We start from the raw sequence: 27200 nt of genomic DNA on the forward strand, positions 1-27200 counted from the left end.
TTACATCCAATATCATGTGCTAGTGAGGGTAAGAACAGGAAGATATGGCAAATGAATTTGTGGCTGAAAGATTGGTGTAGGAGAGGCAGACGTTCAGATTTTTGAACAACTGGAATCTTTTCTGGTACAGATGTGACCTGTACAAGAGGGAAGGATTACATCTGAACTGGAGTGGGACCAATATCTCAGTAGGCAAATTTGCTTGTGCGACTGGGGCTTGTTTAAACTAGAAAGGCAGGATGTGGAATCTCAAGCATCAGGGAGGAAAATGATGGGTTGGAAAGTAATGAAGAAGTCAGTGACAGCAATTTGAATAGTTATGGCAGGCAGAAGAATGGCCTAGAGCAGGATGGATTACGTTGCAGTTTTTTCAATGCAAGAGGTCTGCCAGATAAGATAGGTGAACTTACAGCTTGGATAGCTATCTGGGACTGGGACGTTATAGTCATTATGGAAACATGGCTAAGAGAGGGACAGCTTAGTGTTCTGGGTGAGGGTGCTTTAAGTGGGATAGAGGCAGAGAAAAAAGGGCAGAGGGAGTTGTATTTTTGGTCAAATGTCACAACAGTAGCCAGAGTTGAAAGTTCTGAAGGATCATTCCGTGAGGCTTTATGGAGGGAGCTGAAAATAAGAAAGGGATGATCCCATTGTTGGGATTGTACTGCAGACCCTCAAATAGTCAATGGGAACTAAAAGAACAAATATGCAGGGAAATTGTGGACAATTGTAAGAATAATAGAGTCATCACAGCAGGGGATTGGATCTTAACTTCCCTAACAGACTGGGATTGCCATACTGTGTTTAGATGGGGTGGAATTCATTTTGCACACAAAGAATTTTGCAAAACTCAACTTACTCTTGGGTAATAGAGCAGGGCAAGTGACGGAAGTGACAGTAGAGAGCACTTTGGGACCTGTGACCATAGTTTTATAGTTTTAAAATAGTTATAGAAAGGTACAAATCTGGTTCATAGGTTCATGTTCCAAATAGAGGCAAGGCGAATTTTGATCATGTGAGAAAGATTGCATACAAAGATTGATTGCAGTAAATTGTTTGTGGGCAAATGGACCACAGACAAGTGAGAGGCTTTTACAATTGAGATAGTGGGAGCTCAAGATCTGCATGTTCCTGTCAGATTGAAGAGCAAGTCTGGTAGGAGAAGGGAATCCTAGAATGATGAGGGATATTGCAGCCTTGGCCAGGAAGAGGAAGGCATGCGTCAGGTACAGGTGGCTGGGAACAAGTGACTTCCTGGATGAGTATAAAGGATATGAGATGCGCTCAAAAAGGAAATCAGGAGGGCAAACAGGGGACATGAGATAACTTTTGCAGAGAAGATTAAAGAAAATCCAAAGAGATTTTATAATTATATTGAAGGGAAAAGTGTTCATCTTTAAAAAGCTAAGAAGAATGGAGTTTTAGCCTTACCCAATTTTAGGTTTTATTACTGGGCAGTCAATGTATGGAATCTTATGTTTTGGTTATATTATATTAATCGAGAGGACTGTCCGGTCTGGGTTTCTTTAGAAGCTAATTCTGTTAATAAATTTTCTATCATTTCTCTTCTTGGCTCCTCAATTCCTTTTTTAAATAATTTAACTGATAATTTTGTAGTTAAACACACTTTGAGGATTTGGTACAATTTACAAAATTTTTTGGTTTATTGAGTTTTTCACTTTCGAGTGTGACGAGAATACACATAAATTAAGATGTTAGCTGGCCTGGGCTGGCACCAGTGGGATCAGCAGTTGGTCTGCCACCTGTCTTCAGGAGAAAGAGAGATAAGGAAAACAATGGAGCAGCATTTGGAGATGTTAATGAAGGGACGGGAGAGAGTAACGGAAGGAGAGCTGTCAAGATCGGCTCCCCCTTTGAACCCTGAACTGTTTGAAGTGATGGACAGGCGATACCCCAGCAGGGGGATAAAAAGGGACAGGTTCGCTAAGGCAAGACACACGACACCCCGAGGTAACGAGACCCTGGAAGCGGTGCGTCTCCCACAATTCGGTGGGAAGTTTTGGACGGCTGATCGCAGGACAAGCCATAGATGCACAGGGTGGAAAGGCACGATCGGCGGGAACCTGGTGCGTGTCCACCCTTGCCTGGGTGCCAGGTTCACTGCAGAGAAACGATCGAATCTGGAAACGGAGGGGTCACGGTCGGTGACCTCAGATGACATCACAAAAGGGCTCGCACGAAAGCTGACTGCGAAGAATATCGAAGGTCTGTGTGGAAGCCGTTTTGAATATTCATTTGTTTTGCTCTCTCTCTCCTTCCCCCCACTGTCCATTTCCCACGGCAGCGATTACTGCCAACTGAACTAAATTGAACTGAACTTTGCGTCACTTTGAAACTGGTCATTTACCCCTAGACAACGATAGAGCTTGATTGATCCTGTTATCTTAATTCTGTGTACATGTGTGTTTATCATTGCTGAACTGTTGCATTTATTATCCTTTTGATTAGAGTACTGTGTTGCTTGTTTCTTTAATAAAACTTTCTTAGTTCTAGTAATCCAGACTCCAACTGAGTGATCCATTTCTGCTGGTTTGGCAACCCAGTTACGGGGTACGTAACACGAGTCATTTTTAAAGAGTGGAACAGATTGGGCATGAAATGTTTTCAGGATTTGTTGGTTGGAGATAGTCTCTCTTCATTTGAACAACTGTCAGCTAAGTATAGTCTACCCAAAACCCACTTTTTTCAATATTTACAAATTAGAGACTTTTTGCGTTCTCAAGTACATACATTTCCTAAAAGCCCAGATAAGAATTTACTTGATACAGTTTTTAACTTGAAACCCTTCCATAATGGACCTATATCTAATATTGAAGGTATGTTGTTGAAAATGAGAAATATTCCTTTAGACAAAATTAAAAATCTCTGGGAACAAGATTTACAGATTCCAGTTTCTGAGGATACTTGGATTGAAATTTTTAAATGGGTTAACATCTCATCGTTATGTGCCCGTCATTCCCTTCTACAATTTAAACTGGTTCATAGGGCCCACATGACCAAAGATAAGCTCTCTCGTTTTTATTCAGATATATCTCCCTATTGTGATAGATGTAACAATGGAGAAGCTTCACTAATTCATACGTTTTGGACTCGTCCGAGTCTTGAAAAATATTGGAAGGAAGTATTCCAAACTTTTTCGGTGCTTTTTAAAGTAAATTTTAAACCTAATCCTTTGACTGCCTTATTTGGTGTTGTTGGAGGAGATGATATTATTTTGGAGACACATGATCTGCATATTTTGGCTCTTATTTCTCTTACAGCCAGGAGGGCATTGTTGCTGAAGTGGAAGGATGCCGCTCTGCCTACTCATACTCATTGGTTACATGATGTTATGTCTTGTTTAAATTTAGAGAAGATTCGCTGTTCAATTTCTGAACCTAGACAAGATATTTTAACATTATGGGGACCTTTTTTGAATTATTTTCAAAATCTTTGATTTGCTATTAAGCACAGATGTTGGCTAACAATATGTTTTACTATATGATAAGGATTTTTTCCTTTTCTTTTTTTTAACCAAACAGCTGTTTTCTTGCCAGAGAAAGCAGGATCTCCCAGTGGCCACACATTTTAATTCCACATCCCATTCTGATATATCTATCCACGGCCTCCTCTACTGTAAAGATGAAGCCACACTCAGGTTGGAGGAACAACACCTTATATTCTGTCTGGGTAGCCTCCAACCTGATGGCATGAACATTGACTTCTCTAACTTCCGCTAATGCCCTACCTCCCCCCATACCCCATCCGTTATTTATTTATATACACACATTCTTTCTCTCTCTCTCCTTTTTCTCCCTCTGTCCCTCTGACTATACCCCTTGCTCATCCTCTGGGTTTTTTCCCCTCTCTCCCTTTTCCTTCTCCCTGGCCCTCCTGTCCCATGATCCTCTCATATCCCCTTTGCCAATCACCTGTCCAGCTCTTGGCTCCATCCCTCCCCCTCCTGTCTTCTCCTATCATTTTGGATCTCCCCCTCCCCCTCCCACTTTCAAATCTCTTACTATCTCTTCTTTCAGTTAGTCCTGATGAAGGGTCTCGGCTTGAAACGTCGACTGTACCTCTTCCTAGAGATGCTGCCTGGCCTGCTGCGTTCACCAGCAACTTTGATGTGTGTTTTTTTTTTGGTAGTGGGTTTAGATTTTTTTGTATAATAAAATTATCTCTTTTCAATATCATGTTTAAATTTAATTTATATGGATATGGGGTAATGAGACTATATTTGTGATTCCAATATATTGTAATCGATATATATTATATCCTACTGTACTCTGTATGCTTTTTATGTAAGAAATCAATAAAAATATTGAAAAAGAAAGAAGTGTGACAGAGAGAGAATAGGGTCTTAGAAAGGGGACATCTTTATGTGGAGCTGCAAGAGATGGGGAAGATCCTTAACAAATATTTCTCCTGATTTTAATTTGAAGAGACACCGACAGCAGGAAAAGTAAATGGGTGGGGAGTCCTGTTGATAGTCTGTATTACAGTACAGAATCGGCATGATCTTTTAAAAGGCATGAGGGGGAGACAAACCTTTATGCCCAGACCATGTACATCTGAGAACATGGTAGGACATTAGAGAAGAAATTGCAGAATGGATGGATAGGTATATGGATGGAAAAGGTTTATTAAGTTATGGCCCACACGTTAACAAATTGGGACTAACTTGGTTGGCATGGGGCCAGTTGGGCTGAAGAGATTGTTTCTGAAATGTCCAATTCTATGACTCAGTGTAAATCACAGCAAATGCTGACATCTATCTTCTGTGCACTTACTTTCATCTGGAAATGCACTTGGAAAGCTCAGGATTTGCTTGAGCCAACAAATGCCATACTGTTCTTCACTGCCCCCTATGGTACTAAATGAGGTTCCGGCCCGAAACGTCGACCGATCTTTTCCACTGATGCTGCCCGACCTGCTGAGTTCCTCCAGCGATTTGCGACTGTCGCTTTGACCGCAGCAACTGCAGGTTATTTCGAGTTCGAGGTTCTCACTTTGCGCACGTTGCGGGGTGACGTCATACGCCGAATTGTCTTCTGTGCGTATCGCGTCATTAATCCCATGGTTTCACTCCAACTCACGAGCGCTGTGACGCGACGCCGCTGGGGCGGGAGGCATTTTGTTTTGCTTTTGTGCCCAGGTTGCAGTCACCATGAACCGGCTGTTTGGAAGAGCAAAGCCCAAAGCACCTCCGCCTAACCTGACGGACTGCATCGGCAATGTGAGTGTTCCAGCAGCGGGCGGGTCGATCAGGATTTTCGAGCACACGGGGCCCGGTAAAGGCCGCTTGGGCCGGGTGTTTGCGAGCTGGCCGCCGGGGAGCGGCCTGACTCGGGCGTTCCTGGGGAGGGATCCAGGATGGAGCCTCATCTTCCCTGGAGGCCTTCCTTCAGACCGGGTTTCCACCGAGAGCACAGAAACGTCTAGAGTCATTGCTTTTTGTCTGGTTTCAATATTCTCTTCCTTTACCTCTGCGGACATTTCTTGGTGGTTACCCCACATTTTCCATATTTATGGTGGATATATTGATACGTTTGGAATTAACAGTTGCAAACTTATTAAAAAACACTTCCTCCACATTGGGCCGTTTCTCCTGATGGGTATAATACAACACAGATCAATTGTCATCCTTGTAAATCTTGTGTTTCCTCCACTGCCTCTATAGCTTTTTAAATTCCCCTCAGGCAGTCCCTCTGGAATCAGGACGACTTGCACGTCGCCTGGTTTTGTGGTTTCTACAGTGACTGACTGTCTGAACGGTAGACACCCCCACAGATGTGATAGGCGATACCTGTTGGGGCAACTGAGTGGTCAGAATCAGATTTACTGTCGCTGACGTATATCATGACATTTGTTTTGCGACAGCTATACATTGCAAGAAATAAAAGTTACTGTTACAACAATTCATAAATAGTGAGAGATGAGTTAAGAGGTACAGTGATTCAGATTTATTTAGCTTGTGAAGGTGGGCACATCTGTTATTTATGTCGGGTTCTTTCTTTGTGTTGCTTAATCATTGACCCAATGCATCTTTTCCACTTTAGACCAGGGGTTTCCAAGAATCAGTGGAAACACTGTACCCTTTTAAAGGAGGTGTTCAGTATATTTTTTTCTGTGTGCTTGTCTTTCTGTGACAAAGCTCAATGCCTGGAGTTGGCTTGTGCGTGGATATTGACAGTGGTTTGCTCATCTTTCTGGTGTATTTGGGAAATTTTGCAGCTATTGTGTTTTGGGGGTGCTTGCTGTAGATAGTCCTTGTCTCAGTGTACTGTAGGTCTCTGACCATGAGTTTGGTACAAAGGTGGGGATCTTGACTTAGTGCACCTCTTCCCTCAATTAATCAAAGTTTGTGCATTGGCTTTGAAGATAATTTGGGATTTCGTCATCCACGTCCATTTTTGCTAGAAAGTGGCTTCTTTTATGTGAGAATTAGTCTACATTTTCCATGAGCCTTTCTTGTCAGAGGGCAGCATTGTAGAGAGGGGCAGGTTGGTCAGAACATTTCTATTGCATGTATTGAGTGTATTCCCACCCTTGTATGATTTAGTTTCAGTGAATGTGTCCACAGTAGTTATTAAGTCAGCCTGCAAACACAATGTGTGCCGCATCCCAACTAATGTTTGAATGGTCAGGCTTGTGAAGTGTAGACTGAATAGTTCCCAATCAGTTCTGATGATTAACTCCACTCCTGTAAAGTTCTTGTATTGTGACCAGATCTATAGAAAGTAATCTAAATGCAATCTGACCAAGCTTTTCAATTCTTTCTCTTTAGAAAACAATTCTCTTGTTTGGTTTCGCAAACACGAGGAAATCTGCAGGTGCTGGAATTTCAAGCAACACGCATAAAAATTGCTGGTGAATGCAGCAGGCCAGGCAGGATCTACAGGAAGAGGTACAGTCGACATTTTGGGCCGAGACCCTTCGTCAGGACTAACTGGAAGAAGAGAGTAAGAGATAGACTTTCAAATCTCTTACTGTCTCTTCTTTCAGTTAGTCTTGACGAAGGGTCTTGGGCCAAAATGTCGACTGTACCTCTTCCTGTAGATGCTGCCTGGCCTGTTGCGTTCACCAGCAATTTTTATGTGTGCCTCTTGTTTGATTTTCTTTTTTTTTAAACTGATCTGCTAATTTTTGTAATAATTTGTACTCCCAAATTCTTTTGCTTCCCTGATGTCTTCAGATTTATATTTTTGCTACGTGAGATTTTCTTTACATAATATAATACCTTTCATTTAATAAAATACAGTAATGTTTAGATATTAAGATTTAGTATTACAGGAAAAGCTAAAAGTAACTAATTACTCATACAGGAATTTTAACTCCTCCCTGTCCCACCCCACCCCAGTGTGATTTGAAGTTGGAGTGTCATCTGATCCTGTGAGATACAGGAGTGTAACTTGAGATTTAAAGGAAGTGGAAGAAGTGTTTAACTTGGACATAGACATTTTTACCTTTCTTATGATAATGTTGACATAAGCTTTTCATTTTCAGTATTTTGCCCACCCAGTAGCTTTGATACTCATGTTTGTGCTTAATGTTGGTTGTTCCACACTGGGAACTTTAAACAGAAAATTCTGGAAATACTAAGGAGGTTGGAAAACAGCTGTGGATGAAATGGACAAGTTTGTTTCTCTGTTGCAGTGATAGATCTGAACTTTGAGGTATTGCAGATGAGTCACATTTAAAATTCAAAAGGAAGGAGATAGACTTACTAGCACCTCTGAGGTAATCTTTCAGATGTATCCAAGATCCTTAACGAAAAAGATTGAGAAGTTAAAGACAGTTGCACAATCCAGCGATTTGAGAAGCTGACGACGTAGATTTTGCACTATGAGTAGGATTACAGAGGATGGGGATGAATAGGATGACAGCAAGGGTACATCCTGCTCTGTCAACTCAGAACTCAGAGAGAGCCTAAGTACAATACCATTTCCTTTACGTCTGGCCCCAAAAAACTAGAAAACACATTGCATGTTACAGGTGCTTTATTGTTCAGAACAAAACATCAGGGAAAGATCTAAAATGGGAAGTTAGTAAAGTTGGCTTTAAATCAGGAAGGTGAAGCTAAAACTGATGGGCGAGGATAGGAATTGATACCATAAGGTCATAACACACAGGAGCAGAATTAGGCCATTTGGCCCATCAAGTCTGCTCTACCATTTCATTATGGCTGATTTATTCTTCTTAACCTCATTCTCCTGCTTCTCCCCGTAACCTTTGACACCCTTACTAATCAGGAACCTATCAGCTTCCCCTTTAAGTATACCCAATGTTTTAGTTTCCACAACGGTCTGTGGCAATGAATTCCACAGAGTGACCACCCTCTGGCTAAAGTAATTACATTCGCGTCTCTAAAGAGACTTACTCTGTTCTGAGGCTGTGGCCTCTGGACCAAAGACTCCCCCATGTAGGAAACATCCTCTCCATATCCGCTATCTAGGCCTTTCAATATTCAATAGGCTTCAAAGAATTCGTCCCCACGCCCATTCTTTTAATCTCCAGCGAGTTCAGGGTCAGAGTCATTAAACCTTTCTCCTACGTTAACCTTTTCATTCCCGGGGTCATTGTCGTGAACATCCTCTGGACCATCTCCAATCTCAGTACATCCTTTCTTAGATAAGGGGCCTAAAACTGCTCTAAATACTCCAAGTATGATCTGACCAATGTCTTATAAAGCCTCAGCATTATATCCTTGCTCTTGTATTCTAGTCTTCTTGAAATGAATGCTAGCATTACATTTGCCTTCCTTACCACTGACTTAGCTTGCAAGTTAACCTTTAGGGAATCTTGTGTGAGGATGCTCAAGTCCCTTTGCACCTCTGATTTCTAAATTTTTTCCCCATTTAGAAAATAGTCTATGCCTTTATTCCTTGCACCAAAATGCACGACCATACACTTCCTGACACTGTGTGCATCTGCCAGTTCTTTTCCCATTCTCTTAATTTGTTTAAGTCCTTGTGCAGACTCTCTGCTTCCTTAACGTTGCTTGCCACTCCACTATCTTTGTATCATCTTCAAAATTGGCCACAAAGCCATCAATTCATTCATCCAGACCATTGACATATAATATGAAAATAAGCAGTACCAACATTGACCCCTGCAGAACACCACCAGTCACTGGCAGCCAACCAGAAAGGTTGTCCTTTATTCCCACTCTTGTCACCTGCCAGTCACAATCTTCACTCCATGCTAGTATCTTCCCTGTAATACCATGGCCTCTTAACCTGTTTAGCAGCACATGTGCGGCATCTTGTCGAAGGCCTTATGAAAATACAAGTAAACAACATCCACTAACTCTGTCTGTTATTTCCTCTTATGTAAAAGAAACAAGGTTGATTTTTGCCTATTTTATCTTGTGCATCCAAGTGCCCTGAAACCTTATCCTTAATAATGGAGTTCAACATTTTGCCAACCGCTGAAGTCGGGCTCACTGGCCGAAAATTTCCTGTTGTTTGCCTCCCTCCCTCCTTAAAGAATGGAGTGACATTTGTAATTTTCCAGTACTCCAGAGCCATTCCAGAATCAAGTGATTCTTGAGTGATCACTACTAATGCCTCCACAATTTCTTCAGCTACCTCTGTCAGAACTCTGGTCCAGCTGACTTCTCTCTCTTCAGACCCTTCAGCTTCCCAAGCACCGTCTCCTTAGTAATAGCAACTACAGTCATTTCTGCCCCCGACACACACTAATTTCTGGCATACTGCTGGTATCTTCCACAGTGAAGACTGATGCAAAATCCCAATCCTCCAGCTTTCCACTAATTTTTGCTATATTATATGCCCTCTCTTTTGTTTTTATGTTGTCATTAACTTTCCTTGTCAGCCATGGTTGCCTCATCCTCCCTTTAGAATACTACTACTTTGGGATCTATTCTATACCTTCTGAATTGCTCCCAGAAACCTGAGCCATTACTGTTCTGATGATATCCCTGCTTGTGTTCCCTTCCAAACAAATTTGGCCAGTTCCTCTTTCACACCTCTGTAATTCCCTTTACCGCAGGGTAATATGGATGCATCTCATTTTAGCTTCTCACTCTCAAACTGCAGCATGAATTCTATCATATTATGATCATTGCCTCCAAAGAGTTCCTTTACCTTAAGCTCCCTAATTAAAACTGGTTCATTACGCAACACCCAATCCTAACACAACTTTTCCCTCATGGGCTCACCAACAAGCTGCTCTAAAGTGCCAATCTGTAGGATTTCTACAAATTCCTTTTCTTGGGATTCAACACCAACCTGATTTTCCCAATCTACATCCATATTGAAATCCCCCATGACTATTGTAATGTTCCCCTTTTTAGATGCCTTTTCTATCTCCGGTTGTAATTTGTACCCCACATCCAGGCTACTGTTCGGAGGTGTGTATACATTTCCCATTAGGAGCTTTTTACCTTTGCATTTTCTTAACTCTACCCACAAAGGTTCTACATCTTCCCATGCTGTGTCACCTCTTTTGAAGGATCTGATTTCATTTTTTTTTAAACCAACAAAGCCACCCTTCGCCTACCTCCCTGTCCTTTTGATACAATGTGCTTCCCAACTACGATCTTCTTTCAGCCTTGACTCAGTGATGCCACAACGTCTAGCTGTGCTACAAGATCATCTACCTTATTCCGTATATTGTGTGCGTTCATCTATAACACCTTCAGTGCTGTATTCATCACTCTTTTTGACATTTGCCCTGTTGCACTTCAACTCATCTCACTGATTGCATTTTTGCCCTATCATCTGCTCAACCTTCCTCGCTGTGTCACTGCATTGACTTGTATACCAACTGCCCCATCCTCAGCCCCATCACTCCAGTTCTTATTACTCTGCAAACTAGTTTAAACTCTCCCCAACAGCTCTAGCTAACCTGCCTGCAAGGATGTTGATCCCCTTCAAGTTCAAGTGTAATCCATCCTTTTTGTACAAGTCATACCTTCCATAGAAAAGTTGCCAATTTCTGCTTGTGGTTTAAAAATGTTAATTTGTGTGAGCTGATGCCTCAAGATGGATGTGGGCACTTCTGGATGATGTTCTGTTCATATTCATATCTGGATGAATGTGATGTTGGGATGAGACTGACAAACAAATATACAGACTACACTACTCCCTTTGCTTCAAAGAATTAAAGATATCAGCACCAACAAACTTGCACATTTGCCACATCAGATTAATACTGTACTTTTACTTTTTTAAATCCTTTGATTTTTGCCTTATTTTGTTGTCTTTGCTTCATCTTTGTTTCCTTATTTTTATCATGTAAAAGAGAAACACGGGTCACTTAATGCAAGAAGCTCAATTGGATTCGGTATGGCAGATTATTCGAATGAAGTGTGACTTGGATCATTTGCTGTAGAACTACAGATCATTGCTTATTGCTTCCGTTTGGATTGTGGTTTCGGAACAAGTTTTGATTAAAGAACTGTAATTTGCTTGCCAGTTACAAAAATTAAGATTTAAGCACATGATAAAATCAATATTTCAGAGAAAGGTCACATTTTAAGATTATAGAATTGGGTACAATGCAAATAATGTCTGTCTTCCTTTCATTCTAAATCATTTTAAGGAACTGGCACCTCAGTTTTATGATATGTTTTTAGTTGATTGGATGTTCAGTCAACACAAGGGTAATGTTAATTGACAAAAGCTTTTAGTGTTGGGAACTCGGGTGGGGAATGGTGGGAATCCAGTGGGTAAGTTTCTGAATCAAATTGATAATTAGGAACATGTGCAACTATCACAATTGATGGTAAAATAACTAAAAATAAAACCAGAACTTAAGATTTTTGATAAAACAACCAGCGACATTTTCCAGCAGTGATTATAATTGTTTACATTTGGGTAAACCTTACTGTTTTCACAATAGAAGCTGCAAGTTCTACCTATAAAGCTCACTATGCCATGTAAACAATGGCTGAATCATTTTGAAGCAGTGACTGCTAGTAACTGGTAGCTTTCTCCTTGCATCCATTACCAGAGAACACTGATATCCATTCATTCAGTGGAGTTCTGGATGTTGTCAGATAAGCATTGATTTTCAAATATTGTATTTTTATATTGGAGTGCCCACACTGATTCCAGTAAACTTTTTCTGTTCAATTAAAGTTTTGCTAAAGTGTAATTTGATTTGCATTGATGTATCATGATGTTTTTATTTAATCAAAAGTTAGTCTATGGTAGCATAATTTGTACTTGTTCTAACTGGTTCCCAGAAACTGTAGATTCTGCTTGCAAGTGGTTTCATTTGTCAGCTTTACCCTTGTATAAAGCAGTGTTTGTAAAAGAGTCTTATTAATATTTCAGCCACACAAGCACAACAATAGATTCACATTTCTGATTTGATTCTCACAAGATGTGAGTACCTCTGTACTATAAATAACTAAAAGCACTTTCAAAAGTCAAAGTCTGTATACTGTACACAGCCTTGAGATTTGTCTGCTCACAGGCAGCCACAAAATAAACCCAGAAGGATCCATTTTTATAAAAAGACAGTAAAACACCCAATATGCGGGGGGGGGGGGGGGGGGAAGCATCATGCAAACAATAGAAGTAAGCAAGTAGCATTCAGAACTGAAGTTTACAAGAGTGAGCCCACAGCCACGAATGACCCATGACTCTGTGAAGCAGAGTGCACAACAGCCCCTGATGTCCTTTTGGTACTGCAGTCTTCCTCTGAGGTCTTCAGTGTTACTTTTTAGAGACTGTACTTCTGGGGGGGGGGGGGGGGGGAGGTGGCGGCTCGGGCCCTAAGCTTCAGCTTTACCTGGAATTCATATTTTGTGAGACAATGGAGATGTTACCTGAGCTTTCAGCTGTTGCACTCACTCCATGGGTGGTCTGGAGTCCCGAGTCTGCCAGTCCTGAAGACCACTAGTTCACATAAATGGATTGGGAAAGAAACGTTACTTACTGCTGTTCTCTATGGCTGCCGATTTCATTTGTGATAGTTGTAAATGAGAATACTTGATGATTCATCTGGGATCTACACATAAAAAGTCACTTCTCTTGGGCCACAAACTGCATCTCTATTGCGGAATCAGTTCTTTGTACTCTAGTGTCAGAAGCTGAATTGACGGGGCAACAAGGAATGTGCTGGAGGAACTTTGGGTCATGCCGCATCAGCGGGAGAGAAGAGGTTGTCAGCATTTTGGGTCAAAACCTTGCATCAGGATATTTTGACCCAAAATGTTGACAGTTTCTTTCCTTGCACACATGCTGTGTGACCCAGGGATCCTCAGGTTCCAGCACAGGCAGCCTCTTGTGTCTCTGCTGAATTGATGGGAGTGCACCTTAAGCTGTTGCTGATACTTTTAAAGTATATGGATACTGATGGGAAGGAGTGTATTTCTTTTCATAGTCCAAGAGAACTGAGGCCAACTTGGTGTCTGTGTAGCATTTTCCTGTTCGAAAGCAGTATTGTTAGTACATTATAATTGATCAGAATCAGGTTTAATATCACAGGCATATGTTGTGAAATTTGTTGTTTAGTGGCAGCAGTATATTGTAATACTTTAAAGTTGTAAATTACAGTAAGTACATATAAAAAAGAAAATTAAATTAAGTAGTTCATAAAGAAAAATTGCAGAGGAAGTGTTGATGGGTTCATGGTCCATTCAGAAATCTGGCGGAGGGAACGAAGCTGTTCCTGAGATGTTGATATCAGCTGATCTTACTTTCTTTTTCCTGATTTAACTCTGTTGGCACTTATTTGGTGTGTCTAGGAGCATCTGAAAGTCATTCCAAGTGTCATACTGTCCAAAAATTCATTGTTAGTATTTTGAGCAGCTGTAGCAAGATCCACTAAATATAAGGTGTTGCTCATCCAGCCTGAGTGTGGCCTCATCACGGCAGTAGAGAAAGCCATGGTCTGGCGTGTCGGAATGGGAATGGAAGTAGAATTGAAATGGGTGGCTACAAGGAGATCCAGTTTTTTCTGGTGGATGGAGCGGAGGTGCTTGGCGAAGCTGTCTCCCAATGTACGTCGTGTCAGCCATATACAGGGGGCCACACCGGGAGCACCAGATACAGTAGATCAGCGGTCCCCAACCACCGGGCCGCAAAGCATACGCTACCGGGCTGTGAGGAAACGATATGATTTGGCGATAGGAGTCAGCTGCACCTTTCCTCATTCCCTGTCACGCCCACTGTTGAGCCATTATGCATGCGAGGTCATTACCCACGCGTCATCCATGTCAGCGCAGGAAGGAGATCAACTCCTCGAGCTTGCAAATGACGGCGGGCTGAAAAGTACGTTTGACATAACATCTCTGCCGGCATTCCGGATCAAAGTCAAGTCTAAATATCATGAGATAGCCACAAAAGCACTGAAAACATCGCTTCGCAGAAATATGTTGGAAGCAGAGTTTTCTGCAATGAATGCAACGAAAATTAAACTGCGGAATAGACTGGACATAAGGAACCCCCTTCGAGTATCGCTGTCTCCCATCACCCCTCGACGGGACCATCTTGTTGCAGGAAAACAAGCCCAGGGCTCCCACTGATTCAGCGATATTGGTGTGTTGCAATGATTTTATATGTTCATACGGGGAAAATATGTGCTGTGTGTTTAATATCCAAACGTTACTTAAAATGTTTTATGATGCTATTGACTTGTATAGCCATATAACAATTACAGCACGGAAACAGGCCATCTCTGCTAGTCTCAACTGGTCCCACTGGCCTGCACTCAGCCCATAATCCTCCATTCCTTTCCTGTCCATATTCCTGTCCAATTTTTCTTTAAATGATAATATCGAACCTGCCTCTACCACTTCCACTGGAAGTTCATTCAACACTTACTTCAAGCTCCCCTGATAATTGACTTATCACTATATTCATGCGAGGAAAATATGCGTTGTGTGTTTAATATTAAATTCATTAGATAAACCCTTTTAGAAACAAAACTGAGTGTATTAGCCACTTATCACCTATATTCTGGTCGTCATTAACACCCCCCCCCCCCCCGAACAGAATCGCCAAAATGATTTGCAGAAAAAATAGTGGGGAGGCGCATGCATGCGCACTGGTGCCCGCGCAAGGCTTCATGGTCATTGTAGCCTTTCTCTGAGTAAACACAACATATTTGACTGCTACTCTTGTCCGTTGGTAACCCTACCCTCCCCCCCCTCCCGGGTCGGCCGGTCCGCAGTGCAAAAAAGGTTGGGGACCTTCACTAGTAAAGTGAAGATGTATACATTCAGTGGTCACTATTAGATACACTTGCTCATTAATGCATGTATCTAATCAACTAATCATGTGGCAGCAAGTCAATGTACAAAACGTTCAGACACAGTCAAATTGTTCAGACTAATCATCAGAATGGGGAAGCAATGTGATAAAGTGACTGATCGTGGAAGGATTGTTGGTGCCAGATGGGTGGTTTGAGTATCTCAGAAACTGCTGATCTCCTGGGATTTTCGTGCACAACAAACTCTGGAGTTTACAGAGGATGGTGCAAGAAACAAAAAACATCCAGTGAGTGGCAGTTCCAAGGATAAAAACACCTGTTAATGAGGGAGGTCAGAGGAAAATGGCCAGGCTAGTTCAGGTTGATGGGAAGGCGGGGTGTCACGTGATGACGTGGGATTGAGACGTGTAAATCCAGCTCTCCCGCAATAAATCAGTAAAGTACCGTTTAAACAAAACAAAGTTAGTAAATATTTTCTGAAAACTATTTATAAACTTTGTAAGACTACTTTACGATATGCCTCCTAAACCGCAACAAAAGAAGTCTGCTGTTGCGAAGCAGCCGCGAGACGGGAAGAAAAATGGGCCTACTGCAACGATGGAGCCTCGGACTCAGGTTGGATCTCCTTCGGTAGAACAGGGAACAATAGCGGTGGTAACAGCTTCTTCGAAGAAGACACCAGAAATGCGCATGCGCAAATCGACACAACGCAAACTACAAGAACCGACAGCCACTGCAATTGAAAATGACTCAGAGTCAGAATTGGATTCTGCAGAGAACACAGATGAAGATGAGGAGGAAGAATTGGAAGCGATTGGAAGTAAAGGAGATGATAGAGTTATGAGAGAGGCTATATTGCAGTTAACAGCTGAATTAAGAAAAGTAAGAGAAGAGCTTAGAGATACGAAGATGTGCTATGATAAAGTTATGGCAAGACAGGACAAAATGGATAAGAAGCTTCAGAAGATGGAAAGAGCAATGGGGCATATGAATGATAGAGTGGAAAAAACAGAAAATGATCTGCTTGTCTGGAATTCGGAAAGAAACCTACTCTTGGAGAAAGTGGACATGTTGGAAAATTTTAGTAGACGTAATAATATTAAAATTATTGGTCTTAAAGGTACGGAGGGAGATAAACCAATAGAATTTTTTCAAAGATGGATCCTGGATGTTTTGCAAATGGAAGGGGAGGTTCGACCAATTGAAATTGAGCGGGCACATAGAGCTTTAAGACCAAAACCAAAAGATGACCAATATCCACGATCGATTTTAATAAAATTCTTAAGATTTCAAGACAAGGAAAGGATTCTACAGGCAGCTGCTCGAGCTGCCAAAGATAGAAAAGGGCCATTGAAAATGGCAGGGAACAAAGTTTTTTTCTACCCTGATATAAGTTACGAACTTTTGAAGAGAAGGAAGAAATTTAACCCAGTGAAAAAAACCCTATGGGAGCAAGGTTATCAATTTGCATTGCGTTATCCTGCAACCTTGAAGATTTTTTTGCCTGGTGGAGAAAAAAGATTTTTTGATGACTACCAGAAAGCAGAGCAGTTTGTGCGAGATTTTCTGAATATTCACCAGATACAAGAACAAACCCAGGAGAGCGAGATAGATTGAAGATGAAGATTGGGTTAAAAAATGGACTTGTTGGATTTTTGAAGCTGGATGAATGTATAAATACATTATTAATTATACGAGGGGGGGTAAGAAAGGTTAAAATTGGAGGAATATTAGTTGGAAATAGTAATACTAATTTTGTCTATATATATATATATATAATGTTTTTTTTATTGCGGGGGAGCTGGAAGAAGCACTGATCGATTGCTACGCTAGTCATGTGTGCAAGCGTGGCTTTTGCCACGACCCGTAAAATGGAGGGGGGTAGTGTTGTGTATCCTTTCATTCACAACATTAGTGGGGGGGTATTTTGTTTTTTTTCTATCTTCTTTTTTCTTTCTGCCTGGAAGGTTGGGGGGGAGACACATAGCAACATGGTGAAGTTTAAAGAGATTCCCCAAGGAACTATGAGAGTTGAGAAGATAAATAATGTTTTAGATTGGAGTAACTTTGTTAAGAATAATGACTAATTTATTGAATTTTTTGAGTTTTAATGTTAACGGGCGTAATGGACCAGTGAAAAGAAAAAGAATCTTAACACATATTAAAAAAATGAAGATAGATTTAGCTTTTTTACAGGAAACCCACCTAACGGAAACAGAACATCAGAAACTAAGAGAGATTGGGTGGGTAGTGTTGTTGCGGCTTCATTTAATTCAAAAGCGAGGGGAGTAGCAATTCTGATTAATAAAACGTTACCAATTAGAATACAAAATGTAATAACTGATTCTGCGGGGAGATATGTGATTATACATTGTCAACTTTTTTCTGAACTATGGACTTTTATGAATATTTATGCACCAAACGAAAATGATGCAAAATTCATACAAGAAGCTTTTCTGAATTTGGCGGATGCACATGAAAAAATATTAATTGGAGGAGATTTTAATTTTTGCTTAGACCCAGTCTTAGATAGATCAACCAAGGCTGTTATAAAATCGAAGGTAGTAAATTTAACTTTATCATTGATGAAGGATTTAAATCTGATTGATATATGGAGAAGAATCAATCCTAAAGAAAGAGACTATTCGTTCTACTCCCATAGACATAAAACTTTTTCAAGGATAGATTTGTTTCTATTATCAATGCATATTCAACACAGAGTGAAAAATATGGAATATAAAGCAAGAATATTATCAGATCATTCCCCTTTATTAATGACAATAATAATGGCTGATAAGGAAGAAGTGGCTTATAGATGGAGATTTAATTCAACGTTATTAAACCGTCAAGATTTTTGTGATTTTATGAAAAAACAGATTCAATTTTTTTTGGATACAAATTTTCATTCAGTGGATGATAAATTTATATTATGGGATGCGATGAAAGCATATCTTAGGGGCCAGATAATAAGTTATACGTCTAAAATTAAGAAAGAATGTATGGCAGAACTAGATCAATTGGAAAAAGAGATTACAAAATTAGAAAAAGAATCTCAAGGATATATGTCAGAAGAAAAACGAAAACAACTTGTCAATAAGAAGTTACAATATAATATGCTTCAGACATATAGAACGGAAAAAGCAATTATAAGAACTAAACAAAGGTATTATGAGTTAGGTGAGAGAGCACATAAAATTCTTGCCTGGCAGTTGAAAACAGAACAAGCTTCCAAAACAATAAATGCAATTAGAACAAGGGCAAATAAAATATCTTATAAACCTCTTGAAATAAGTGAAACCTTTAAAAATTTCTATTCTGAATTATATCAGTCAGAATCCCAAAATGATGTTAACGAGATAAAGGTTTTTATCACAAGTTTCTCTTCCAAAATTGAATTTGGAAGAACAGAAGGGATTAGATATGCCTTTTACATTAAAAGAAGTTGAAGAAGCTTTAGGATCACTCCAAAGTAATAAATCTCCAGGAGAAGATGGTTTTCCACCTGAATTTTATAAAAAAATTAAAGATTTATTATTTCCTCTTTTTATGGAACTAATACATCAAGCAGAAAAAATACATAAACTTCCAGAATCTTTTTCAACAGCAATTGTAATAGTATTGCCAAAAAAAGACAGAGATCCTATGAAACCAACATCATACAGGCCTATTTCTTTATTGAATAAGGTTGATGGGAAGGTGACAGTAACTCAAATAACCACGCCTTACAACAGTGATGAGCAGAAGAGCATCTTTGAGTGTAGAGTACATCGAACCTGGAAGTGACTGGCTGCAGCAGCAGAAGCCCATGAACATCTACTCAGTGGCCACTTCATTAGATACAGGGGGTGCCTAATAAACTGGTCACTGAGTGTATTTCTGCAAGATGTTTCTACATAAAGTTATCGTACTACTGTCAAGCATACTGCTTTCCATATAATTTATTATCCCTTTCTCAGTTTTCTTTTTTAACACCTTTCATTGGGAATTAATGAGCCCACTGTTAGGGTTGCCTGTGCTGTTTTCTTGAGTGTTCTAGTGTTCCTTTTGCTTTGCCCCCCTACCCAATGTAATATTACAAGCTAATGTCCTTTCTCTTCCACTGCATTGAAGGAATGGGAGAAACTAAGTCTTTGGTGTTTTTCTTGTTCAGGTTGATGGAAGAGCAGAATCCATTGATAAGAAAATTGCCAGGCTTGATGTTGAATTAGCCAAATACAAAGACCAGATGAAGAAAATGAGAGAGGGTGCATCAAAGGCAAGTATTTAAAATATCTTGGTGTGGAAAAATTACCTTTTGAGCACCACCTATCATTACTTAATCAGCATGAGATGAAAATGTATTCTATTTGATAAGATTTAGAATTTGAGAGACACATTGACTAATAGTCTATTAACTATAACTAAACAGTGTCAGGTGGCATTTAATAAATTATTGATTATTTGAGGATTAAATTCAGTGCTTCAGAAAGATCCATTCTCGAGATCTGGCTCTAATTTCATTTAGAGGAGTACCACGAGTTTCTTGAGGAAACCCAGCAGTTGGGGTTAACAATAAAAATACTTAAATTTGGCTGTTTGTTTACTTTCCAGAACATGGTAAAGCAAAAAGCAATGCGAGTTTTAAAGCAGAAGAGAATGTGAGTATTTTTCTTCAAATATAGGTTAGTGTGTTCAAAATAATTTATCCAGTAAATGTTTTGAATGTATCTGGTTTTCATTAATAGGTATGAACAACAGAGGGACAACCTGATGCAGCAGTCATTTAACATGGAGCAGGCCAACTATACTATTCAGTCATTGAAAGACACAAAGACTACGGTAACAGTGGAATATCTCAGCTTGCCTTTGCTGCTTCCCTGTTGTAATAGAATAAATCATGTTTAATCTGAGCACAATACAGGGAGTAGAATATGGTGAACAGAAAAGTATATCTTTGTTAATGTCATGATCTAAACTCTCCGGTTAATTTCTATAATGATAATGGATTGCAACTTACTGAAATAGTGGAGTAAGGCTGAATTACGTTGAATGATGCAATACTATGGTTTCTGACATCTGATCTGTTGTGCAGGTGGAAGCAATGAAAACTGGTGTCAAAGAAATGAAGAAAGCTTACAAACAAGTCAAAATTGATCAGATTGAGGTGATGTATATTTCTGTTTAGAAATTGATGCAAATGACAGGGTTAAGAAATTGTGTACATTGTAAACTTGAATTGTTTATAATGTAGTTAAAATATCTTTAAGAAATCTCTAGGAGTAGGTTATTCAGCCCCTCAGTCCAGTTTTGCCATTTAGATGACGGCTGAATTGTGTCCACCAACCAGTTTGATATACTTATTTCTAGTGCAAATCTATTAGTCTTAAATGTAAAGTTAACTTGGTGAGCATCCACTAGTTTTGCTTTAAAGTGTTTCAGTTGTCAAGAACTTTCTGGAAAAAAAATCTTCCCTGTTTTTTTTCTTTTTATCGTTCAATCCTTTGTATTATAATAATCTGATTTCTTGTGTGTTTCAATTGTTTCTATTTTGTATTACTGCAACTTGTGGCTCAAATATATTCTTCACTGAGAAAGCAGTCAGATGATTTGTTTTCTGGAAGGTCTCAGTGAATCACGCAGCATCTGGGAGAGTGGGGAGGTAGCAGGGGGTGAGAGGAAGAATTGTTGATGTAAAAGTCTTTCTCACAGGTGCTGCTTGACCCTGTGAGTTCCTCGAGCAGGTTGTTTATCACTCCAGATTTCAGTATCTTTTATCTCCTGATTTGCGTTAAAGTCTTGTGACCCAGACTTTGTCTTGAGTAGCAATATTCTATCAGCTAAAATAGATTAATTCATCCCCATCTGGGTTTATTGCTTATTAACATGATTTTTCAGATCAAGTTATTTAGGTAGAGGTGGGAGTCATTTTTGTGTTGTAGTTATTACTACTACACAAAGGAAAAATGAGCCAGGTTACGAAGGGAACTGCTTCTTCCTGAAGTGGTCTTGGGATTTTCTACACCTTCTTGAACCACTTGAACAAACAGCATTGGTTTAGCACGATTGGAAGTGTAATGATATTTAGATAATGCTCTAAAAATGTATAGATATAAATCCGCTTAGAGGGTTGAAGCCCCTGTTTTTTCTCCTCCATTGATAACATCTATTTATGTCAAACACTTACCAACTTTGTCTCTTAAACAAATTTGAAGACAATTCAGCAGCATTAATTTCCTTTTCTTAATTACAAATAATTTAATAATTACATTTTCTGCATTAAACTCAAAACCATTATCCTGTTAACTGTTTGTAAGCTGCTCACTGTTACCTAAAGGATATGAACATCCAGTAGCTCAAGTTAACTGAACATTTTCCAGATGTAATTTATGCAAATGTCTAAGTTGCCAAGTAGTTTAAAACTTTGAACTTGTTTTTCCACATTTAAGTGTGGCTAATTGGTGCATGCTCCTGGGACTTTAGTTGATAACGGAGGCCTTTGGATCTCCACGTGAGAATTGTTGTCTATAGTCTCTGGTCTTGGTGATCATATCCAAGTATGGATATGATACTGATTAAATTCATGGAAGGGTATCTATCCAACCAAAGCTAGATTGGGTCACAGAAAGCTTCAACTATTTGTTATTGGAAAGTGAAGATTTTTTTAAATCACCTGAACTCCTCTGGTTGCCCTCCACACTGCTTAAATGTAAGGCTAGCAAGTTTAGTAGTTTGCCTCAAACTGTCTACCATTGCTTTTTTCAGTTGGTTTGTTAGGTGCTGTAGCTGTATCATGTCATTACGTGTTAAGAGATTAGCTATTGATTACATTTACAAAATGAAGGATCCTGATGGCCTTCTCTAGGTGCTTTTACATAATGCTGAACACAGTTTGCTCCTTCTCGGCATTCATCTGCTATATACAAATGATATCTACATGAGGGCAAATTATTTCATTGCTGCCCACTACTTGGCTTTGAGAAGCCACAAAACATAATTTTGACTCTTGTAGCTGTTCTAATATTTGAACTGACTTTTTTTGCATTATTACAGAAGATAAACTTTTGAGATAAGCAAGATAACATTTTATAGACTTGGTGTGGCAAATTATTTTTGTTTTCTGAATAATCAACATTTAGCAGAAGATCTAATCTATCCACTATTGTTCTCTACAGAACTTGCAAGATCAATTAGAAGACATGATGGAAGAAGCAAATGATGTGCAAGAAGCTTTGAGTCGTAGTTATGGAACACCAGAAATTGATGAGGATGATCTGGAAGCAGGTGAACATAGAACAGGAGTGCACAGGAGCAGACCCTTCAGCCCACAATTCTGTGCTGACCCAATTACATTAGTAATGGAATTTCCAACCAAACAAATTCTCCATCTGCCATATCTGCAACTGATCTATATCCTGCTGTATTTTTTTTTGCCAGTCATCTATCAGCCAGAACACGGTCAATCTTGGTGCCATCTGAAAGCTTACTAATCCACCAATCTACATTTTCATCCAAGTCATTTATACACGTCACTAAGAGCAGAGGTCCCAGTACAGACCCCTTTGGAACACGGCTAATCACAGACCTCCAGCTAGAATAAGTTCCTTCGACCACTACCTTCTGTCTTCGATGGGCAAGACAGTTCTGAATCTAAATGGCCAATAGATCATGAATCCCATCCACCTAAATCTTCTGGATGAGCCTCCCACGAGGGACCTTGTCAAACACCTTACTAAAATCCGTGTTGACAACATCCACAGCTCTACCTTCATCAATCACCATCATCAAAAAAACTCAATCATTAGTAAGACACAACTTGAGCTAAACAAAGCCATGCTGGCTCTCCCTAATGAGGCCATGGTTTTCCAAATGTTCATAAATCCTATGCTAAGAATTCTCCATGGTAACTTCCCTACTGTTAATGTGAGACTTACTGGTCTATAGTTTCCAGGATTGTACCTGGTTCCCTTTTTGAATAATGGAACAACATTAGTTACTCACCATTTCTCCAGGACGTTGCCTGTGACTAGAGAGGGACAGATAGTGGTCAAAGCCCCAGCAATCTCTTCACTTGCCTCTCTCATAACTTGGGATATATTCCATCAGGTCCTGGAGACTTAGCCACCTTAACGCTCTTTAAAAGACCCAATAGTACCTCCTCCCTCGTCTACTTCAAAGTACCCTAGCATAATAGCACTCTCAGCACTGATCTCCCTATTCTTCAATAGGCATCCGTTAGTCTCATGAGAGCATAGACTTGTGCCTTGGAAGGTTTCCAGGGTGCAGGCCTGGGCAAGGTTGTATGGAAGACCGGCAGTTGCCCATGTTGCAAGTCTCCCCTCTCCACGCCACTGATGTTGTCCAAGGGAAGGGCACTAGGGCTGATAACAGCTTGACACTGGTGTCGTCGCAGAGCAATGTGTGGTTAAGTGCCTTGCTCAAGGACACACACGCTGCCTCAGCCAAGGCTCGAACTAGTGACCTTCAGATCGCTAGACCGACACCTTAACCACTTGGCTGCGTGCCAACATCCCTATTCTTCACATCCAAGCAAATAATCCCCCTCTATCCTGGAGTGGTCTTACTTTCTCCCTCATTATCATGTTGCTCCTGATGTATGTATAGAGTGCTATGGGATTCTTTAATCCTACTTGCAAAGGACTTTTCATGGTCCTTCCTGGCTTTCCTAATTCCTTTCTTGAGTTATGTTGTGAGGATGATCTCTCCATAGTTTATCATAGCTGTGCATAATAAAAATATACTTCCACGAGGCTCCCTGCCAGAGTGTATTTTAGAGCTGTGGTGTTATAGTACCATAACCTTATCCTTGTGTTGGTCAGTTTTAACTATCCATTGTAGAGCCCCCCTGTCCACCTCAGTGCAGCTTCCGTGCATGTTAGGATGTCCTCCACTGCATATTTGTAGAGGGTATCAGTGTGTTTAAACCAGCTCTCTTCAGCATCCACAGAAAGTAGAGGTGTTGGTGAATTTTGACTGTGGAGGATGTGTTCCGGGACCATAAGAGATGCAAGGTGTGCACTCTGAGGATTTTAAAACTGCTTGCACCAACCTACCCATCATCAAGGACCTACAGTATATACAGAAAGGGGCTGGTAAAAGACCAGCAAAATTATGAAGGATCCCACACACCCTGCTTATGGACTGCCCCACTCCTATCAGGGAAGAGGCAACACAACATCCACGCCAGAACCACCAGACTCAAAAAAAAAGGTTACTTCCCCCAATCAGGCTGATCAACACCTCCACCCCACCACCCCCCATTAATTTCACATCACCTAGCATCACTGTATGTACATACAGTCAGTATATATAACAGTTACTTGTACATTATGTTTTATAGGATTGTTTTTATATTTGTATATTTTTTGTTTATTGTGTTCATTATGCTTATTGTTTTTTTTGCTACATTGGATCTGGAGCAACAATCATTTCAATCTCCTTTACCCTAAAAAGAATGACAATAAACAATCTTGAATCTTTAACACCTTCTTTGTCACCCTATTTGCATGTGTCCCTCTATTCATCGACACTCCGAGTTTTATTCTACTTAGAATGATGTTTATAAAATTAGTACAGGTGATATTTATTCCACAAGAGTGCATTTTTATTCCCTATCTTTGAATTGTTTTGGTAATGAATTGTGAATTCTAAAAGGATGATTGCTCATTACTGAAACAGACATAACTTTGAAGTCTCTATATACTCTGAAGTGGGCTGTCTAGGCATTATATTAGTGGTTTTGTCTGTATGTGCATTTGTTCCTCACACATAGCTAGTTGATCATTTTCGCCCATCTATCTGACAGACTAGCCTTGAATTCTAGATGCTGTGTCACATGGGATTTAAAATTTTGTGTTGTAGGGAAAGGATTTGGGTTAGGGGAGAGATTGTTTATCCATTCAACATGTGTGTATTAAATGTTTGTTTCTTTACTCTGTACTGTCTCATTTTATACATTTAGAGCTGGATGCTCTAGGTGATGAGCTTCTAGCTGATGAAGACTCGTCCTATTTAGATGAGGCTGCATCTGCACCATCTATTCCTGAAGGTGTTCCAAGTGACGCTAAAACTAACAAGGTATGTTTCATAATCTGCTAGTGTATTCCTGTTTCCAATCAAGCATTGCTATTGTTGCAGGTGTATTTTACTGTATGAGAATTTTAAAATCTTATTTAATACTGCCACATGTGACATGTTGACATCATGGAGCATTGGGTTCATCTTCATCTTCATCTCCATTTGTATTAAGTAATGCAAAAGCAGCATTTTAGAATTAATAAGTGAAAATCAATTTTCGCATTTTATTATCTGCACCTTGTCAGTCTTTCAGCAAGCTAAACAGTTAAATATGCTCTGTTGGCTGTACGTATCAGAAGTAAAGTGTTTTTTGTCACTAACCAATACAATTATTATTTGTTTTCAGGATGGTGTATTAGTGGACGAATTTGGATTGCCACAGATTCCTGCAACTTAACACAGGTTCTCAAGCAAATTTGTAATCAAGATGTTATTTGTACATAATTGGCCATTTCTCAAGGTTCTCAAAATCAAAAATTTAATTACCTTCACTGCATTACGGAATAGAGCATGGAAACATCTTAGATATCATTGTGGGCTTTTAAGTTTCTATTTAATTTCTTTTAAATAATGTGTAAGAAATACCATGTAGAATTGACCCCTTACTGTCTGTGTACTTTCAATCATTAATTGCACTGTGTACTAATTTGCTTGCAATGGATGCTGAGCATGATAATATGGAAAAGTGGCTTGTGGAAATTGTTGTGTAGGATCCAATTCAGCTAACTTGTACTTTAATAAATGCTGCAGAATCAGGTATTTAAGCTCTGTAAATCATTTTCCCTTTTTATTATTGCAATAAATTATTTTCGGACAGTTGTAGTCTTGTAATTAATAAACACGCTTTTGCAACTGAAGAACTGGTTTCTAATCAGCTTTGCTGAAAATAAAACTTGCTTGTGTAAAAGTATTGAAAATCTGTTTGGTGAGGTAAAATATATTGGTATTTTAATGTGGGCCAACCAAAATAAGCAAGATAGAAGTTTTTACTCCCAAGACTTCAATGAAACTAGTTTTGACTGCGGCTTTCCAGTTCTCAATTACCATGTGCTCTCAGTAATTTATTTTCTGAAATATTTTAATGTAAAAGAACATTGGCTCAGCACCATTTTTTTTCTTCACATGAACACTCCATTTTTTTCAATTAATGAAAAATATTCTTTCAGCTATATTCTTGCCACTACATAGGTGAAGATTTGTCAAACCTTATATTTCATTGTTTTTTGTAGGAAACTAAATTGTCCATGATCTGAAATGGGTGCAGTTTTAATGGAGGAATTGAGCTAACGGTTTGTTTACAAATAAGGCAGATTTATTTCACATCTGGCAATTATTTCTTGCATTGGGACTATTTGATATTAAATATGCTGTAATACTGATTACATCTTGCCTTCTGTGAGGACATACTTTATTAACATACAATAATAGGACTGTAATCCTAAAGTAACAAGTGTAAAACTAAAGGCCTCAGATATGTTAACAAATGAAAAAGTTTTTAGTGAATTTTTGGTTCAGACCTTTAGTTTTTATTGAAATAAAACAAGTATTTCAGCTTCAAATAAAAAAAAAAGTTGGAACTGTTATTCTCTTGTTTCCCTGGCTACCCAAAAATGGCTGTGAAATCAGGATACAGTTTTTATCTATGTACAGAAGTCAAATAAGCACAGTTTGTATGTAATGTATAATAAATTTTAACACTGCTAATAAATCTAATGTATTCTATAATATAACTACAAGTATATTGTTTTATGCTGGCTATTCACTTGATAGATTTATAATTTTTGTGTCATTTTTCCACTATAGTGGATCTTGATTAATTGGGCCATTGGTTAATCAGGGCAGCTGCTTATTTGGGACACTATCCCACTTAATTGTTTCAGAAGACTGTTGCTGAAAAGTTCCTAACTAGCGTTGCAGTTAAACACTACACCATACTT

At 39.4% G+C, this 27200-nt stretch overlaps 1 protein-coding gene across 1 annotated transcript; it reads left to right on the forward strand.

The window, feature by feature from the left end:
* The first annotated feature begins 5072 nt into the window (after positions 1-5072).
* On the forward strand, positions 5073-26079 carry chmp5b (charged multivesicular body protein 5b). Its single transcript, XM_072253460.1, has 8 exons — positions 5073-5236; positions 19340-19444; positions 19780-19826; positions 19914-20007; positions 20261-20332; positions 22341-22449; positions 25148-25263; positions 25610-26079. The coding sequence occupies exons 1-8, from the start codon at positions 5168-5170 to the stop codon at positions 25658-25660; spliced, it is 663 nt and encodes a 220-aa protein (XP_072109561.1). The 5' UTR covers positions 5073-5167; the 3' UTR covers positions 25661-26079.
* Positions 26080-27200: the final 1121 nt, after the last annotated feature.

The sequence above is a fragment of the Mobula birostris genome, chromosome 3, assembly GCF_030028105.1.
Source record: "Mobula birostris isolate sMobBir1 chromosome 3, sMobBir1.hap1, whole genome shotgun sequence".
NCBI lineage: Eukaryota > Metazoa > Chordata > Chondrichthyes > Myliobatiformes > Myliobatidae > Mobula > Mobula birostris.

Bases quoted from the DNA above. Each gene is read 5' to 3' on its own strand.
- chmp5b (XM_072253460.1), top strand. From the start codon at position 5,168: ATGAACCGGCTGTTTGGAAGAGCAAAGCCCAAAGCACCTCCGCCTAAC. The intron at 20,333-22,340 runs GTGATGTATATT...TGTTCTCTACAG, and splicing joins TCAAAATTGATCAGATTGAG to AACTTGCAAGATCAATTAGA. The intron at 22,450-25,147 runs GTGAACATAGAA...TTATACATTTAG, and splicing joins TGAGGATGATCTGGAAGCAG to AGCTGGATGCTCTAGGTGAT.